General features: G+C 34.9%; 2 protein-coding genes across 2 annotated transcripts in view; both read left to right on the top strand.

The window, feature by feature from the left end:
• The window catches only part of MSH4 (mutS homolog 4), a 91,343-nt gene that overhangs the window by 49,841 nt on the left and 23,063 nt on the right, over window positions 1-18,439 (top strand). The window contains exons 9-13 of the mRNA XM_078071729.1: window positions 7,434-7,508; window positions 13,155-13,219; window positions 14,379-14,548; window positions 17,068-17,204; window positions 18,182-18,285. Of these exons, the coding sequence (XP_077927855.1) occupies window positions 7,434-7,508; window positions 13,155-13,219; window positions 14,379-14,548; window positions 17,068-17,204; window positions 18,182-18,285 (551 nt within the window). The remainder of the gene's footprint in view (window positions 1-7,433; window positions 7,509-13,154; window positions 13,220-14,378; window positions 14,549-17,067; window positions 17,205-18,181; window positions 18,286-18,439) is intronic.
• Window positions 8,274-9,060, top strand: LOC118551763 (large ribosomal subunit protein eL42-like). The gene is made up of 2 exons (XM_078071639.1): window positions 8,274-8,332; window positions 8,694-9,060. Exons 1-2 carry the CDS (start codon window positions 8,274-8,276, stop codon window positions 9,022-9,024), a joined length of 390 nt encoding a protein of 129 aa, XP_077927765.1. The 3' UTR covers window positions 9,025-9,060.

The following is an 18,439-nucleotide window of genomic DNA, read 5'->3' as shown; positions in this document are numbered from 1 at the left end:
TGAGAAAGAGTAAGACTGTATTTCTGAAATGTTTTATTAGTCTCTCATAATTGATGGATAGCTTAGCTGAAAGGAAAGAATTTTCCTTCAGAATTTGGGAGGCACTTCTCCACTGTCTTGTAGCTTGTAATGTTCCTGTTGAGAAGCTGAAACCATTGAGATTTCCTGAATTTTAGATATGACTGACTTTCCCCGCCCCTCCATTCTCTGGAAGCATGTAAGATCTTTTGGTTTTAACCTTTTAAAAAAGTGAAAATAAAAATTAAATGAAATCTCAAACCTTCAGAACATTTGCAAGTATATTACAAAGAACTTATTTTTTTTTAAAGATTTTATTTATTTATTTGACAGAGAGAGACAGCGAGAGAGGGAACACGAGCAGGGGTAGTGGGAGAGGGAGAATCAGGTTCAAACCCAGGACCCTGGCCTGAGCCAAAGGCAGATGCTTAACAAGTGAGCCACCCAGGTGCCCCTATATTTTTTTTAATTTTAAGAGTAAGTTACCAACATGATGCTCTATCACTCCCCAAAATTAGGATTTCTTACAAGCAAGGATATTCTTCTATTCAACCACAATAAACCTTCAAAGTGAGGAAATTAACAATGATAATACCATTTAATCCTCAGATCCCATTCAAGTTTAGCCAGTTGTGCCAATAACCCTTTATAGAAAAATGATTCAGTTGAGAATCAAGCATTACCTTTAGTTTTTGTATCTATTTAGTCTTCAGTCATGACCTTGACATTTGAAAAGTACAGGTCTGTGTTATTTTCTTTCAGTATGGATTTATCTGATGTTTTTCCTCGTCATTATATTCTGGTAATGTATCTTTGGTAGGAATATCACAGAAATGAGGCAGTGTTCTTATTACATCTTATCAGCTGGCTCATGATTTTGATTTGTCCCATTATGATGATGTTAACTTTGTGCACTTGATTAAAATGGGGTTCTCTAGGCTTCTCTACTATAAAATTACTATTTTCCTTATGTAATTAATAAGTATTCTCTGGGGATGTGATTTGAGAGCATGTAAATATACTATTTCTTATCAAATTTTCATTTTATTTAATCTCTATGGACTCCTGGTTTCATATTTTTTTAAACATTATTTATTTATTTATTTGACAGAGAGAGAGAGAGCACAAGTAGGCAGAGTGGCAGGCAGAAGCAGAGGGAGAGGGAGAAGCAGGTTTCCCGCTGAGCAGGGAGCCGGATGTGGGGCTCGATCCCAGGACCCTGGGATCATGACCTGAGCCAAAGGCAGACACTTAATGACTGAGCCACCCCGTCACCCCTTGAATGATATTTTCAAATGAAAAATATCTTAAATAACTTGAGGAATAGTTTTGCTTATGAATGACATGTTTTACACAGAAAAATGCAGTGCAGTATAGGAATAGGACATTGCCACTCTATACTGATAATTAGTATGTGTGATAGTTCCCTATGGCTTCTGAAACAAAATACTATACACTGTGTGGCTTAAAACAAGATAAGTATATTGTCTCACAGTTCTGGATGCTAGAAGTCTGAAATCAAGATACTGATAGGGCCATGTTTCGTCTGAAACCTGTAGGGGAATCCTTTCTTGCTTCTTCCTAGCTTTTGGTGGTTTGTTGGCAGTCTTTAGTGTTCCTTGGCTTGCTGCTGCATAACATGCAGTCTCCCTGTGTGTCTCTGTTTTCACATGGCTATCTTTACATGACACCAATCATATTGAATTAGGAGTCTACCCTACTACAGTATGATATCATGTTAACTAATTACCTCTGCAATGACCCTATTTGCAAATAAGATCACATTTTTAAGTACTGAGTGTTTAGACTTCAACAAATATTTTTGGTGGGGATACAGTTCAACCCTTAACAGTATGTTAAGACTTTGTTTCACTTTTATTATAGAAAGAATCATGAGATTACACCTGAGAGCAGTCTCTGTTGTCAACTCGTGTAATGTTTAGTATTATATAGTTATACAGCTTCATAATTTAGTGTCACTAGCTACAAGAATTAGTAACATACATGTTTTTTGCATTAGACTTTCTGGTTATATTGAGAAGGAAACATCAGTTTGGCCAATTAGCTCTCTCAGAAATATCTGTGATTAGCCAGCTTCTGTAATCACTTTGACTCTCAGACTTTAGAAAAGTCATCCGGGCCAGTTAAGGTAATTCTATAAGCTGAGAATCTGGAATCCTTTTTCCTGTCCAGAAAAGGCGATCTATAGCTAGTTCCATAAGGTTTTTAAGGATCAGTCATAACTGATCCATAGCTGATAGTCTACTAACTTCTCATCCTTTTTAGTTTTAGAGGGACTAGTCATAGCTGTAAATACTTTCCTAGTTACCACATCTGTCTTTTGTGGAGGCTTTTAAAATACTTTCCAGATTTACTAACTTTTGAGGAACCCTAAGCAATATATTGACTTCATACATGATTCATGAATTTCAGAATTCCCTGTACTGTTTCTTAGTTGCTCTTTTCTTAACCATCTGGAGTTACACTTTAAATTAGGCTCTTTCCTCATTTGATATAAATATATATCTCTTAATTAAACACAGTATTTACTAAATTAGTTCAGACTTGTGCTGGTTAAATTGCATGATTTGCTAAAACTTGTGAATGAACTAAATGTTCTGTTGGCTGAATTATATGGTTATCTCAACCTCCTAAATGAACTAAATTTTCTCTGAAAATTTCCAGTATGGAATTGTTTGCCTAAGATGAGTTCTTATACTTTCTTCTTAAGAATATTGATTTTAGGGGCACCTGGGTGGCTTAGTCATTAAGCGTCTGCCTTCAGCTCAGGTCATGATCCCAGGGTCCTGGGATCGAGCCCCGCATCGGGCTCCCTGCTCAGTGGGAAACCTGCTTCTCCCTCTCCCACTCCCCCTGCTTGTGTTCCCTCTCTTGCTGTGTCTCTCTCTGATAAATAAATAAAAATCTTAAAAAAAAAAAAGAATATTGATTTTAGAAAATGGTGTTTTCTAGATCATAAATTTTCTCTGAGAATAAAACTTGAATTTCTCATTTTGATTAATCTTTCTTTCTGTATAATATTTATAACCTTACTTTTAATATGTTGCATTAAGAATACTTATGTTTTCTATTGCAAACATTCAAAATACATCCCCCAACATTTGAAAATTTTATTAAACAGGTTTTTCTGGGGCATCTGGCTTGTGCAGTCAGAGCATACCACTCTTGATCTCAGAGTTATGAGTTCAAGCCCCACATTGGGTATAGAGCTCACTTAATTAAAAAAAAAAAAAAGATTATTTAAACCCTTTTAAAACAAAACAAAAAAAACAAAAAAAGAAAGTTTTTCTAAGCTTTTACCCAAATTTCTTTGATTTGTTTTTTTTAAATATTTATTTATTTAGAGAGAGAGGGAGAGAGAGAGCACACGTGCAAGTGGGGAGGGGTAGAGGGAGAGAATCTTCAAGCAGATGACTACCCGCGGAGCGTGGAGCTCACTGTGGGGCTCAGTCTCATGACCCATGAGATCGTGACCTAAACCAAAACCAAGAGTCAGTCACTCAAATGACTGAGCCACCCAGGTGCCCCTCTTTGCTTTATTTTGAATAACTTTTAATTTTTTTCCCATTGATTTCCAGACTGCCATAGAGAGTATCTAGTACATGGCTATTTCTTTAATTCATTTACCAAGTTATTTTACTAATCATTGTGACAAGTGGTAAGGATATAGTAAGAAATAAGTCTCTAATCCAAAGGAATTTATAATCCAATGTGAGATTTGGGTAAAAAAAAAACAAGCAATTACAGCATAGTATTGCAGAAACTCCAAGGGATTTTATATTCTACCCTACTTGTAAGCTAACAAATTAGCCTGCCAATTTCATACATACTAATAGAAGACACAAGACTCCTGGGTCAGAGAGACAGGACTTTAGTGTTTAGAACAAGCAGTAGCTAGAGTATTAGCATTTTCTTAGACTGATTCCCCAAACTCCACAGGGTGTTGTGAAGAGGACCAGGTGAAACCTGCACATGCAGTGTGTTGCAGGAGAGAATTGCAGAGCTTAGGGAACTTGAATCTTTTATATTGGACAATAAGTATGTTTGCCTGCTGTTCTGGAAGGAGATACCATCTTAATCTTCTAAGACTGTAAGCATACTCACACTTTGCTCTAGGAGACACCATATTTTTCAAGGCTATTCCCTATACTAACATCTTTGAAAAGACTATGCAGAACAAAGGCATTCAGTGCCTCTGCCCAGAAGATGTGCAAAAATGCAAAAGGCCAGTAGAGAATTATCTCCCAAATTGCTTTGAAGAAGCAAGTGGCAAAGAGATTCTGTATTAGTTGTCTATTGCTGCATAACAAATTACCATGACCATAGCAGCTTAAAACTGCACATATTTATTATCTCACAGTTCCTGGGAGTCAGGGGTCTGTGAACATTCTAGCTTGATTCTCTGCTTTGGGTCTCCCAAAGTCCAGGTAAATGTTATCCAGGGCTGAATACTCATGTGGAGTACTCAACTAGGGAAGGATCTGCCTCCCCACTCATGGTGTTGGCAACATTTAGTTTCTTGCAACTGTAGGATTCGTGGCAGTTTATTTCTTCAAAGCTGGCAAGGTATAGAGAGATTGGAGAGAGGGATACAGAGAAGGAATAAATAGGGAGGAAATCACCAGTGATAGAAGAGGATAAGTGAGTACCTATATACTTGTAGCAAGACAGCTCCTCTATAGCAGAATTTCTCAACCTAGACATGATTGACATTCGGGCTGAATAATTCTTTTCCTGGCCTCTTTATTCTATCTTTTCCCACTTTGGGTGGCTTTCTTACTCAGTATTGTGGAGTAGATGCTGTTGCTGTGCCACCCGCATCCCTTGCCATTCACTTTTGTACAGGGAAGTCTTCTTACTGCAAGCAGCTGAAACTTTCTGCCTGAGGACTTTATCTAGCCACATGAGAAACTGGAGGGGAATCAGGAAGTGACTGCCCAGCAATAGGTCTTAACCAGGTTAATAAATACACCATTTTCCTTACCTCTGGAGACAGCTTCTGAAGCTTACTCTACACTATCTCTGAGAGGTCTCCAGCAGGAATGAGCCACAGTACCAAGCAGCGATACCCTGATCATCAGTGTATCCTGTATTGCTGCCCTTTCCTATTCTCTTGCCTTTTCAAATAAATTATTTGAATTACTTTTCAAATAAATTATTTGTCTCAAATTCTAATTTCTCAGAGTTGGCTTTTGGAGAACCTATCCTAGGTCAGTGGTGCCTTTTGATGAATAGAAGTTATTTTTTTTTTTTTTTATGATTTGGTGTTTGTATGTATTGCAAAATGATCACCACAATAAGTCTAGTTAACATCCATCCTCATACACACTTAATTTTTTTTCCCTAGTGATGAAGACTTTTAAGATCTATTCTCAGCAACTTTCAAATATGCAATACAGTATTATTAACTGTAGTCACCATGCTGTCCATTACATCCTCATGACTTACTTATTTTATAACTGGAGGTTTGACCTCCTTCTTCCATTTTACCCACCCCCTAAACCCCTGCTTCTGGCAGCTCCCATTCTGTTCTCTGTATCTATGAGCTTGATTTTTTGTTTTTAGATTCTATATATAAGTGAGATCCTCATTGTCTTTCTCTGCCTTATTAGAAGTTCTTAATTTAAATGTAGCTTAGTTTATGTTTTTTCCTTTATAGTGGTTGTTGTATCCTGCATAGAAAGTCTTTACCTACCCCAATGTCTTGATTGTACCCATGGGATTTTAATTTATGGAGATGACTAAGTGATGACATGGAGGGGCTAAGGCCATTAAAAGATTTGTATTACTTAAAATTTCTGAGAGGAGAGATCATGCCACATAGGGTCACATGGTCAGGAGCCAGAAGGAGTGAGGAGAAAACATCACAGAAGCCTTCGTTACTACTGTAGTGGGTAGTTATTAGGTGGGAATGTCCCCTACTGAGTAGGAAGTAAAACACAGATATTAAGAGTTTGTGGTTGCAGGGTTTGTAATATGATAATCTGTTCACCCACAAAGGCCAGACCATGGGAGAAATATAAACAACTTTGGCCATTAGTTTGGCCCTATGATTAATGTATGTCAGATCATTAATTATCAAATTTATAAAAGTTGGTTAGAACAGGGTAGTGAAGATACTCTTCTTTGTAATATTCCAGATGTTTTATTGTTTTACTTCTTGTATTTAGACCTATAATCCATATGGAATTGATATTTGTATGTGGTGTGAGGAAGGGGCCACATTTCCTTTTTTTCATACAGATTCATAATCTTATTGGCACCATTTATAGAAAAAAACTGTCCTTTCCCCATTACTCTATAGTCAACCTTTGTCATAAATGAAATGTTTGGGTTAAATCATATGTTTGAGTCTGTTTCTAGACTCCTTATTCTGTTCCATTGGTTGCTCTGTCTGTCCTTGTGCTGATGCTACAGTTTCTTACTTACTCTAACTTTATTATAGGCTGATATTCATTAGAGTTAGTCCTTCTACCTTCTTCTTCTTCAAGTGTAAATTGATATTTTTGTAAGAAATTCTCCTTTGGTAATAGGGATGATAGTTGTCTTCTGTTTGGTGAATATTATTTATTTTTAATCTTCCAGTTTCAGAGATCCATTGTGAGAGCCTGCAGTAACTTGTTTTGGGGCCAACAACATTCATTTTAGTATTTCTCTAAATTGGCTCATGTAGTCATCAAACAGTCCAGGTACTGTGCAATAGGGATATAGGTCAGGCGACTTCCAAAAGAAAGAGCACTATATCAAGTACATTATATCATAATGTAATATCCTAAAACTCTTTGTCAATATTGGTAAATTTGTCCATTCACAAAACATTCTTCATTTCTCAAGGTTTAATACCACTGTTTGGTTCTAGAGATAGTATAATTTAATTTTTAAAAGTTTATTTATAAAATTTTGAATGTTGATGTTGCTTTATTTTGAAAAACTATAATTAATTTGGACAACTGGAATTATGAAAATTGTTTTACTCGCACAAACAAGAACCAATGAGGGAAATTTGTGTTGTTCTGTAACTATCTGCGAGGTTCGGATTCAGCTTTTCAAATATCATCTTTCACAAATACCCTTTGTGCCCCTTTCAGTAAATGTTAGTCTGTTAGTACTGCTCAGGACTGAACTGTATCTCCTATCACTACTGTAGGTTAAGCTGGACCCGAGCAGCTGAAGTAGAAATAGAAGTTGGACACAATGAGGTGAACTCTTCTCATTGTCAGACTTTCAGGAAACTAGTGCACTAGGCTTATTACGATGGGTCAGTAGTTGTAACTACTGTCTATGCTGGGTAGGTTGATAAATAAAAGTGTATGGATATGGTAAGTGTAGAATTTCAAGAGAAAATCCATTCTTGTATATTTATGGTGTCCACATTTGGGTCTTTATTTTAACAGGTTAATGCAGCTGAATCAAAGATAACAAATTTAATATACCTAAAACATACCTTGGAACTTGTGGATCCTTTAAAGGTAATTTATATGGGTGTATATTGTACAAAACATGTCTAGCATCAATTTTTTAAAAACTTTTTGTTTCAAAAAAATATCAAATTTAGATAAAGTTACAGGAATAGTATAATGAATTCCCAAATTCTCTGGATACGCACAGCACACACTACGTATTATATCCTTATTATTACTCTTACTAAACTATTTGAAAATTGCAATACCTAAATACTAATGTGTGTATATCCTAAGAACAAAGCTGTTCTCTTATATAACCACAATATAATTTAAAAATTGAGGATATTTAACATTGATCCAATACTATTATGTGTAGTCCATACTCAAAATTTTCTGATTGTTTTACTAATATCTTTTATGGATTTTTTTTTTCTTGATACAGGGTCCAGTCCAGGACCATGCATTGTATTTAATGTCATTTTTTTAAAGATTTTATTTATTTGAGAGAGAGAGTGAGCGAGAGAGAGCATGAGCAGAGGGAGGGGCAGAGGGAGAGGGAGAAGCAGACTCCCTGCTGAGCCACAAGCCCAATCCCAGGACCCTGGGATCATGATCTGAGCAGAAGGCAGATGCTTAACTGAGCCACCCTGGTGTCCCTAATGTCATGTTTCTTTATACCACTTTTCAACTTAAGGTTTCTCATCCTTTCTTTGTCTTTCATGATATTAACATCGTGAAGAGTGTCTATTGTTTTATAGAATATTCCTCAGTTTGTGTGGTTATTTTCTCATGATTAAATTCCGCTTATTTAGCAGTAATACTCTATGAGCAATGTTGTATCTTTTTCAGTACATCACATCAGGAGGCACATTATGTCATTCCCCATTCTGGTGATATTAACTTTGATCAATTTCTTCACTGTAAAGTTATTAAATAATCTGTGGAGAGATACTTTGAGACTATGTAAATATTCTGTTCCTCATTAAACTTTCACTCAATGATTTAAATATTCATTGATGACTCTTACCTGAAATATCTCTGATGTGATTTTCTAATATATTTTTAAATACTTTACTGTGCAAAACTTTTTTAAAAACATTTATTTATTTAAGTAATCTCTACACCCAACATGGGGCTCCAACTCACAACCCTGAGATCAAGAGTCCCATGCTCTGCTGACTGAGCCAGCCAGGAACCCCTGTGCAAAACATTTTTTAAAACTTAAGGTGACAGCTTTTTCCATGCTGATAGTGCTCTCACAAACAGGGTGAACGTTCATAAAACCCGCCGGACTTTCTGCAAGAAGTGTGGCAAGCACCAGCCCCACAAAGTGACACAGTACAAGGGCAAAGATTCTCTTTATGCCCAGGGAAAGCGGCGTTATGACAGGAAGCAGAGTGGCTATGGTGGGCAGACTAAGCCGATTTTCTGGAAAAAGGCTAAAACTACAAAGAAGATTGTGCTGAGGCTTGAATGTGTTGAGCTCAATTGCAGATCTAAGAGAATGCTGGCTATTAAGAGATGCAAGCATTTTGAACTGGGAGGAGATAAGAAGAGAAAGGGCCAAGTGATCCAGTTCTAAGCTTCATATTTTGTTAATATTACGAAGACAATAAAATCTTGAGGTTATGTTCACTTCAAAAAAAAAAAAAAACTTAAGGTGACAAGGAAGAACTCCTTTTTTAAAAGAAAAAGTAGGGGCACCTGGGTGGCTCAAATGGTTAAGCATCTACCTTCGGCTCAGGTCATGACCTCAGGGTCCTGGGATCAAGTCCCACATTGGGCTCCCTTCTTGGCCGGGAACCTATTTCTCCCTCTCCCTCTACTGTTCCCCCTGCTTGTGCTCTCTTGCCCTCTCTGTCAAATAAATAAATAAAAATCTTTAAAAAAAAAGTAATGAAAAATCTGGAAGAATTTTGTTATAGAGTTCATTCTAATAAATATATATAATGAAAGCAATTTGGCAAAAGATGTAAAAAATGTCATCTTCTTAGAATGAAAAAGGTGTAATAAATCATCCCCAAAATCGATAGATTTGATAAGACACAAATTTCAAACTTTGATATATCAGAGGCAAAGTAAAGGCCAAAGAAAATTAGGAAAATTTATAGCATTTGACAGATTAAATATTAATTTCTGTCATAAAACTCATGTAATTTCATAAGACACTGTTGGAATACCAGTAGAAATATGGAAAATGCCCCCAAAATGGAAATCAAAGAGGTTAATAAATAATACCAAAAATATTCAGCCTTACTGTTAGTCAAAGAAATACAAATTAAAGTCATTTTTTTATATATAAAAGAAGCAAAGCTTTTTTGTTTTTATTTTTTTTACCTTAATGGACACAACTTACTGCTAATGAGAGAACAGTGAGACAGACAACCTCAGAGGCCGCTGGTAGGAGTACAAATTGCACATACTTCACAGGGAAGTTTTACAACATCTATCTTTTGACGGTGTTATGTTACTAGAAATCTGTCCAAAAGAAGTCTTAAGAAATACTACCAAGATTTATGCCCAGTTATGTCATAGCAGCGTTATTTATATTAGTGAGAAATTCTAAGTAGTATAGACCTCTAATAAGGGGAAGAGACTATTTGTTTTCTAGAGGGTAAAATATTATGATGTATTAAAAATTTATACTATTAAAAGTTTCTAATGCTTGTGATGTAGTATTAAGTAGGGGAGAAAAGGAATATGCGATGATAAAAAAATTTTTTTGATTTGAGGAAGTGACAGGAAATATACCGTAGTATTTAGATAATTTATTTGGAAGGGTAGTAGAATTATAAGCAATTTAAATGTTTTTCTTTATGCTTTTATGAATTTATAGTTTTATTAGCATTTAAGTATTTTCTATTCTTAAGAAAAAAATATTATTGCCATTGCCTCATAGCAAACTAGAATAGCACGTAAAAGTCAGGTTAACCATATATATGAAAAACCCACAGTGAATGAGTATCATTCTCAATGGGGAAAAACTGAAAGCTTTTCCCCTAAGGTCAGCAACATGACAGGGATGTCCACTCTCATTACTGTTGTTCAACATGGTACTGGAAGTCCTAGCCTCAGCTAAGACAACAAAAAGAAGTAAAAGGCATCCAAATTGTCAAAGAAGAAGTCAAACTTTTACTCTTTGCAGATGACATGATACTCTATGTTGAAAACCCAGAAGACTCCACCCAAAAATTACTAGGACTCATATAGGAATTCAGCAAAGTCACAGGATATAAAATCAATGCACAGAAGTTAGTTGCATTTCTATACACTAACAATGAGGCAGAAGAAAGAGAAATCAAGGAACTGACCCCATTTACAACTGCACCAAAAACCATAAGATACCTAGGAATAAACCTAACCAAAGATCTGTACTCTGAAAACTATAGAACATTTATGAAAGAAATTGAAGAAGACACAAAAAAATGGAAAAACATTCCCTGGCTCATGGATTGGAAGAACAAATATTGTTAAAATATCTGTGCTACCCAAAGTAATCTACACATTCAGTACAATCCCTATCAAAATACTATCAAACATTTTTCACAGAGCTGGAACAAATAATCCTAGAATTTGTATGGAACCAAAAAGGCCCCAAATAGCCAAAGGAATGTTGAAAATGAAAACCAAAGCTGGTAGCACTACATTTCTAGACTTCAAGCTGTATTACAAAGCTTGATCACATAGTGATCAAGACAGTATGGAACTGGCACAAAAACAGACACATAGATCAATGGAACAGAATGGAAAACCTAGAAATGGGCCCTCTACTCTATGGTCAACTAATCTTCGACAAAGCAGGAAAGAATGTCCAATGGAAAAGTCTCTTCAACAAATGGTGTTGGGAAAATTAGACAGCCACATGCAAAAGAATGAAACTGGGCCATTTTCATACACCATACACAAAAATAAACTCAAAATGGATGAAACACCTACGTGTGAGACAGGAATCCATCAGAATCCTAGAGGAGAACACAGGCAGCAGTCTCTTTGACCTCAGCTGCAGCAACTTCTTGCTAGACATGTCTCCAAAGGCAAGGAAAACAAAGGCAAAAATGAACTCTTAGAACTTCATCAAGGTAAAAAGCTTTTGCACAGCAAAGGAAACAGTCAACAAAACCAAAAGACAGCCTTCAGAATGGGAGAAGATATTTGCAAATGACATATCAGATAAAGGGCTAGTATCCAAGATCTATAAAGAACTTGTCAAATTCAACACCCAAAACCCAAATAATCCAGTCAAGAAATGGGCAGAAGACATGAACAGACATCTCCAAAGAAGACATACAAATGGCCAACAGACACATGAAAAAATGTTCCACATCACTCGGCGTCAGGAAGATACAAATCAAAACCTCAATGAGATACCACCTCACACCAGTCAGAATGGCTAAAATTAACAAGCCAAGAAACTACAGATGTTGGCGAGAATGCAGAGAAAGGGGAACTCTCTTACACTGTTGGTGGGAATGCAAGCTGGTACAGCCACTCTGGAAAACGATATGGAGGTTCCTCAAGATGTTAAAAATAGAGCTACCCTATGACCCAGCAATTGTATCACTAGGTATTTTTCCAAAGGATACAAACATAGTGATTCAAAGGGGCCCATGCACCTGATGTTTATAGCAGCAATGTCCACAATAGCCAAACTATGGAAAGAGCTCAGATGTCCATTAACAGATAAATGGATAAAGAAGAGGTGGTGTGTACACACACACACACACACACACACACACACACACACACACACACAGGAATATTACTCAGCCATCAAAAAGAATGAAATCTTGCCATTTGCAACCATGTGGGTGGAATTAGAGGGTATTACACTAAGTGAAATAAGTCAGTCAGAGAAGGACAAATATCATATAATTTCACTCATATGTGGAATTTAAGAAACAAAACAGATGAACATAGAGGATGGGAAGGGAAAATAAAATAAGATGAAAAAGGAGAGTGAAGCAAACCATAAGAGACTCTTAACTATAGGAAACAAACCAAGGGTTACTGGAGGGGAGGTGTGTGGGGGGAAGGAATAATTGGGTGATGGGCATTAAGGAGGGCACTTGATGTAATGAGCAGTGGGTGTTATATGCAACTGATGAATCACTAAACTCTACCTCTGAAACTAATAATACACTGTATATTAATTAATTGATTTTAAATAAATGAAAAAAGTTTAAGTTAAAAAAAGTTAGGTAAACTGTGTTTTCCTCTTGTTTCTATTTATTGAAATAGTGACCACTCATAGTTTCCATTAAGCAAAATTAAACCTCTATTTTTGCATATAAGAATGGAGAAATTGCTCTATTTATAAATATGCAAAGCACTTTCTTAGTTTAATGCATATTTAAAACCCAAATTTTGGAATTATATGTAGAGTACTCTAAATGTACAATGATAGCTATTTAAGTACCTACCTCTAATAAGTAGTTGAATGCTAACAATTATTTGAGAGACAAGAAAAATTAAAGTCATAATAGTAAAGCAGTGGATGTCCTTTATTAGCCAGGTGCTCTTCATCTGGAAAATGGGAAAGGTACCATCTGTCCTCACCTATATACCTAAAATATCTTTTATGAGTATACAAATGAGAAGATGAAGCAAGAAAACCCTTGGTAAACTGTAAAGTATTAAACAAATGTAAAATGCTATATTTGAATAGTGTTATAATTTATTATTTTTAACTAACTTTATTTTATTTTTTAACAGATTGCTTTGAGGAACTGTAACACACCTTTATTAAGAGCTTACGGTGGTTCATTGGAAGATAAGAGGTCTTTGTCACTCAACTGTGAATAAAATAACCCTGCTAATTATTCCTTTCTTCCTGATCATAAATGATTTTAAGTACTCTTAACAGTAATCAATAGAACAATTACTTGAACTCTAGTTAACAACGTTTAAACTATTCATCAAAGTCCTAATTATACATTACATCTTATAAATACCCATAAATAGGGTAACAGCACATTGAGTTTTTGTGTTAATAGGCAATTAGAATAGTATTAAAAATTGAAATCATACACAATTTTAATATTTCTTTTTTTAGCCATTCCCTATGGAAAGACTTGCGAATATAAAAGTACATATTTCTCTTTTGTGAATCATAAAGGGCCTAATGTAACCAAAAAATAGTAGGTATAAATATTGAATAAGAGATCTAAGTACAGTTTAATTTTAATATTGTTTTTAGCAATGGCACCTTGATTTTTAACCAAAAAGACTTGTGATGCTTAAGAACTGTTAGTTTATTGATTCAGGATTCACATCTTTTGTGAGCCACAAATTGAGGTTAATAATAAAACAGAATTACAAATAAAATACAGAACAGAATAAAACAGAAGGTTATGAAAATAGGTGTTACCAGACTTTTGGTTTACATAATCACTGTACTTAATTACTGATTATTGGGAGGTTTCTTTTACCACTGTTTTACAATATGTGTTTAATTTGTCTGGCCCCACCTGAAAGCAAGAACCATACATTTAATCCTTCTTTAGAACTGTGCACCTAACACAGTTATCATACATGGTATAAGTAAATGTTGATTGAGTCAATGAACATGAAGCCAGAATTTTCATAACAGTTCTTCAGGGATATATTTTATACTCATAGGCACAGTCAGAGGGTATAATTTGGGAGATCTTTTTATTAGCAGTTATAGAATTGTTCTTGGTGGCTTCATGTTACTTTAAGAGACTAGTCCTGATTGACAAAATATTTTAAAATTGATATAGTCACAGTTCTAATTTATGTAATGTAAAATATACATATATTGCTAAATTATTTTCAAAATAATTTTGAATAGATTTCAAGAAAATGTTATTTGTTATATTTAAAATTATATTATTCTAAGAAAATATATCATTAACTGTGACTCAGATTACAAATTAAAATAATTGTTGACTTATTGCCTGTAATGTTCTTTTTTAGGTTTGGAATCATACTTGAAAAGATTAAAACCATAATTAATGATGATGCAAGATACATGAAAGGATGCCTGAACATGAGGACTCAGAAGTGCTATGCAGTGAGATCCAACATAAATGAATTTCTTGACATAGCGAGAAGAACATATACAGAGATTGTAGATGACATAGCGGGTAATTTAATTACTTCAGTGTATTTTTCTGTTTTTTGTTTTAAATTAAAACTTTTTATTTGTTTATTTATTAAAAGATTTTATTTATTTATTTGACAGAGAGAGACACAGTGAGAGAGGGAACACAAGCCAGGGGGAGAGGGAGAGGGAGAAGCAGGCTTCCCACTGAGCAGGGAGCCCAATGTGGGGCTCGATCCCAGGACCCTGGGATCATGACCTGAGCCGAAGGCAGACGCTTAATGACTGAGCCACCCAGGCACCCCAAAATTAAACCTTTTTAGAACATGTGCTTTTCTGCTGGTGATAACTAGCCACACATATTTTTAATTAAATTTTTGTTACCAAAAGAGATAAGGTTAACACATACTGTCATTTAAAATAGATTAAATATCAAAAACTAATGATGTAATGTATGGTAATTAACATAACATAATAAAAAATATATTAAAATATGATTTTAAAAATAAGTATCTCTAAATGTTATAATGTGTCTATTTTTTTCTCCCAACTTAAATATAGAGTTTCTTCAAACTTAGAGTTACCTGAAGATCTGGAGATGTTTGTTTACCTTCATATAATATTGTATATAAATTAGATGAAAAATGCAGGTATCGGTACTAAATGATTTCAGAGGAAGAAATATATTTGTCTAGAAGAGGTAGCATTTGAGCAAGTACAGTAATTGATTTAACAAATTTATGGAGTTTCTTGTAAATATAGACACTGTTTTGGGTACTAATAATATATATATGGGAACAAGACAAAGTCCCTGTCCTCATGGAGCTTATGTTATAGTAGGGAAGACAGACAAAAAAGAAATGTGTGTGTGTGTTTATAGGTATAGAGAGGTAGATAGATGCGTATATTGATCACATAGATCATATAATATCACATGGGTATAAGATATATGATGAAAAATATAGCAGGTTATAGGGGTCAGAGAGTGATTGGGTGTGGAAGCATAGAGGATGGGAATGTTTTTAGTAGATAGAATAGCCTAGAAAGGAATTCCACATACTGGCAGTGGTACAAACCGAAGCACAAAGGCTATAAGGAAACCTCAGTGGGCGGGGAAGGAAATTGGTTAGGGTAGAATCGGGCATTCCCTGACAGAACTTGTAAGAGGTAAGATTGGAAATGTAGACTAGGGACCAGAATTTAGTCTTTGAAGGCTGGGAGTTTGGATTTTTTTTCCCTAAGAGAATGCAGAGGCACTGAGATATTTTCCTCTGTGGAGTGAAATTGATCAAGAAGATTGGTTGAATGAATTTGAGTAGAGCAATGGAGACAAGGAAACCATTTTATTTTATTTTTTATTTATTTATTTATTTATTTTAAAGATTTTTTTTAAATTTATTCATAAGAGACAGAGAGAGAGAGAGAGAGAGAGGCAGAGGGAGAAGCAGGCTCCCCGCTGAGCAGGGAGCCGGATGCGGGACTCGATCCCAGGACTCTGGGATCATGACCTGAGCCGAAGGCAGACGCTTAACCATCTGAGCCACCCAGGCGCCCCAAGGAAACCATTTTAAACTATTACAAATTAAAGCATTTGAGTGATAGCAATGTATATGAGAAGAGAGAAAGCAAAGGTTGAAGGAAGAAATGATGAGTTAATAATAGAGTAGTTATGGCCATGGTAAAGGGAAACGTAGCTATTGGTGCTAATTGAAATTTCTAGCCTGAGAGTGGTGGTATCACTGAGAAGCAGGAAAATTGTTGGAGGAACTATTTTGAGGAATAAAGATGTTAATTTTCACAAGTAATATTCAAAGCATTAATGATCATCAAGTTAAAAATAAAAATTTAGAACTCTGTGGTAAGTTTGAAGTTGATAGGAAAATTTGGATTTTTTAGGTATTTGTTGTATCCCCATTTTCTTTTTGGAATATTTTGTTTTGCAAAATATATGTCTTGTAGAGAGAATTTCTTATTCTGAACTAATGATTATAATAATTTATATGATTTCAAAAATGTTGAATGAATAACAAATGAAAACTAATATTCTAATAGAGTATAAAATAGTCTTAGTTTATTTTAATTTTTAGTTTTTTTAACTTTCAAACTACCTATCAAAGTGACTATCTTTGTACGACCAATTTTTTTTTTTAAAGATTTTATTTATCTATTTGACAGAGAGAGACACAGCGAGAGAGGGAACACAAGCAGGGGGAGTGGGAGAAGGAGAAGCAGGCTTCTCGCGGAGCAGGGAACCTGATCTGATGCAGGGCTTGATTCCAGTGGGGCTCGATCCCAGGACCCTGGGATCATGACCTGAGCCAAAGGCGGACGCTTAAAGACTGAGCCACCCAGATGCCCCTACCAGTTCTTTTCTTAAAAGGATACTTGACCATCATATGTGTTAGACATTAAAAATCTTTACAGTTTAAAAGAGTAGAAAGACCTTCCTATTTATATATAAAATAACAACAACAACAAAAAAAAACTGTGATTTTTTTTTTAAACAGAAAGAGTAATTTTCTCATTAAAATTATTTTTGTTTTTCTTATTTCTGGTCGCTAGGAATGATATCGCAGCTCGCAGAAAAATACAGTCTTCCTTTAAGGACAAGTTTTAGCTCTGCTCGAGGATTTTTCATCCAGATGACTACTGATTGTACAGCCTTACCCAATAATCAACTTCCTTCAGAATTTATTAAGGTTCATTTTAGAGTTCTGGTTCGGAATTTATTATTTCTGAATTACATTTTACATTTTTTCAGACATTCCTTGAATTTTACATGCCAAATTTCTGAATGTTCTGTATATTGCTTTCCTACTCCTGTCAACCTACCTAATAGTTATAATAATCTAAGAGTGAGGTAGAATTTTGGAGAAACACCAAACAGTGCATCCCATTGTTCTGGAAGCTTGGTATGTGTAAAAAAAAAAGGAAATGAAAAAAAAAAAGTCCAAAGGGTATTTTTGATCCAAGGAATTTGGAAAATACTGTACCATCTCCTGTTTTAGGTAGTTCTCTATGTACATTTGCCTATTAAAGGTTTAAAAATCCTGAAATAAAGAAATCTGTTAACTTTTTAAAATCCGGTATTGCCAAACCTTGGACCAAGGAAATATTTTTTCCTAAATACATATTAACATCTCCATGATATACCAGTTTGGGAAAGTCTAACCCAATCTAATTTTGCTTTCTCTGCTTTCAGGGGGTAGCTTTCAACAACAACAAAAAACACATTTAACTTTTAGGGTTTTTAAATACACACTGTAATCCCAGGTGATGGGGGATGGAAAAAGAAAAGAATCGGTTGAGACATAGTAATGGGCTTAGAAATTGAGTGAGGTTCAGATATGGGACAAGGGCTAAGATGGGTCAGAAATGACTGATATCTGTCATGCATATTACTGGGTAATAAGATATACTGTCTGACATTTCTACAGAGCTATTTTGAGACCTGTTCGAATAGTTGTGCCAGAATACTGTAGGTTAACTTTAAGTGCTTTAATTTTAGAAGTGATCTTTTCTGTTTTGCAGACATTATTTGAGACTTTATTTGTGATGCTTTATCTCCAAAATTAATTAACCTAAATATCTATGCTGTTTAAAATCTTTATGTTTGATTTTATAGGAGTGTACACCCATCTTGACATTTTGTTAATTTTGTTTAATTTCCTAACAGATATCTAAAGTGAAAAGTTCTTACACCTTTACATCAGCAGACTTAATTAAAATGAATGAAAGATGTCAAGAATCTTTGAGAGAAATCTATCACATGACTTACATGTAAGCACATTTGAAATTTTGAATATTAAATTGGTTCAATTTGAAGCATTATAATAAATTTCATTAACTGGCTTTTTGTCTGATTGCAGAAAATTATAAAATTATGAATGTTAGCAAAGAAAGAACATTTCATGGAAGAACAATGAAAACTTTT

Source organism: Halichoerus grypus, chromosome 5 (assembly GCF_964656455.1).
Source record: "Halichoerus grypus chromosome 5, mHalGry1.hap1.1, whole genome shotgun sequence".
In the NCBI taxonomy this organism is placed as follows: Eukaryota; Metazoa; Chordata; class Mammalia; order Carnivora; family Phocidae; genus Halichoerus; species Halichoerus grypus.
This window is presented reverse-complemented; position numbering and strand designations above follow the sequence as displayed.

Coding starts and splice junctions, on each gene's coding strand:
- LOC118551763 (XM_078071639.1), top strand. CDS start 8,274: ATGTTGTATCTTTTTCAGTACATCACATCAGGAGGCACATTATGTCAT. Junction 8,333..8,693: donor TTATGTCATTCCCCATTCTG/GTGATATTAACT, acceptor CCATGCTGATAG/TGCTCTCACAAACAGGGTGA.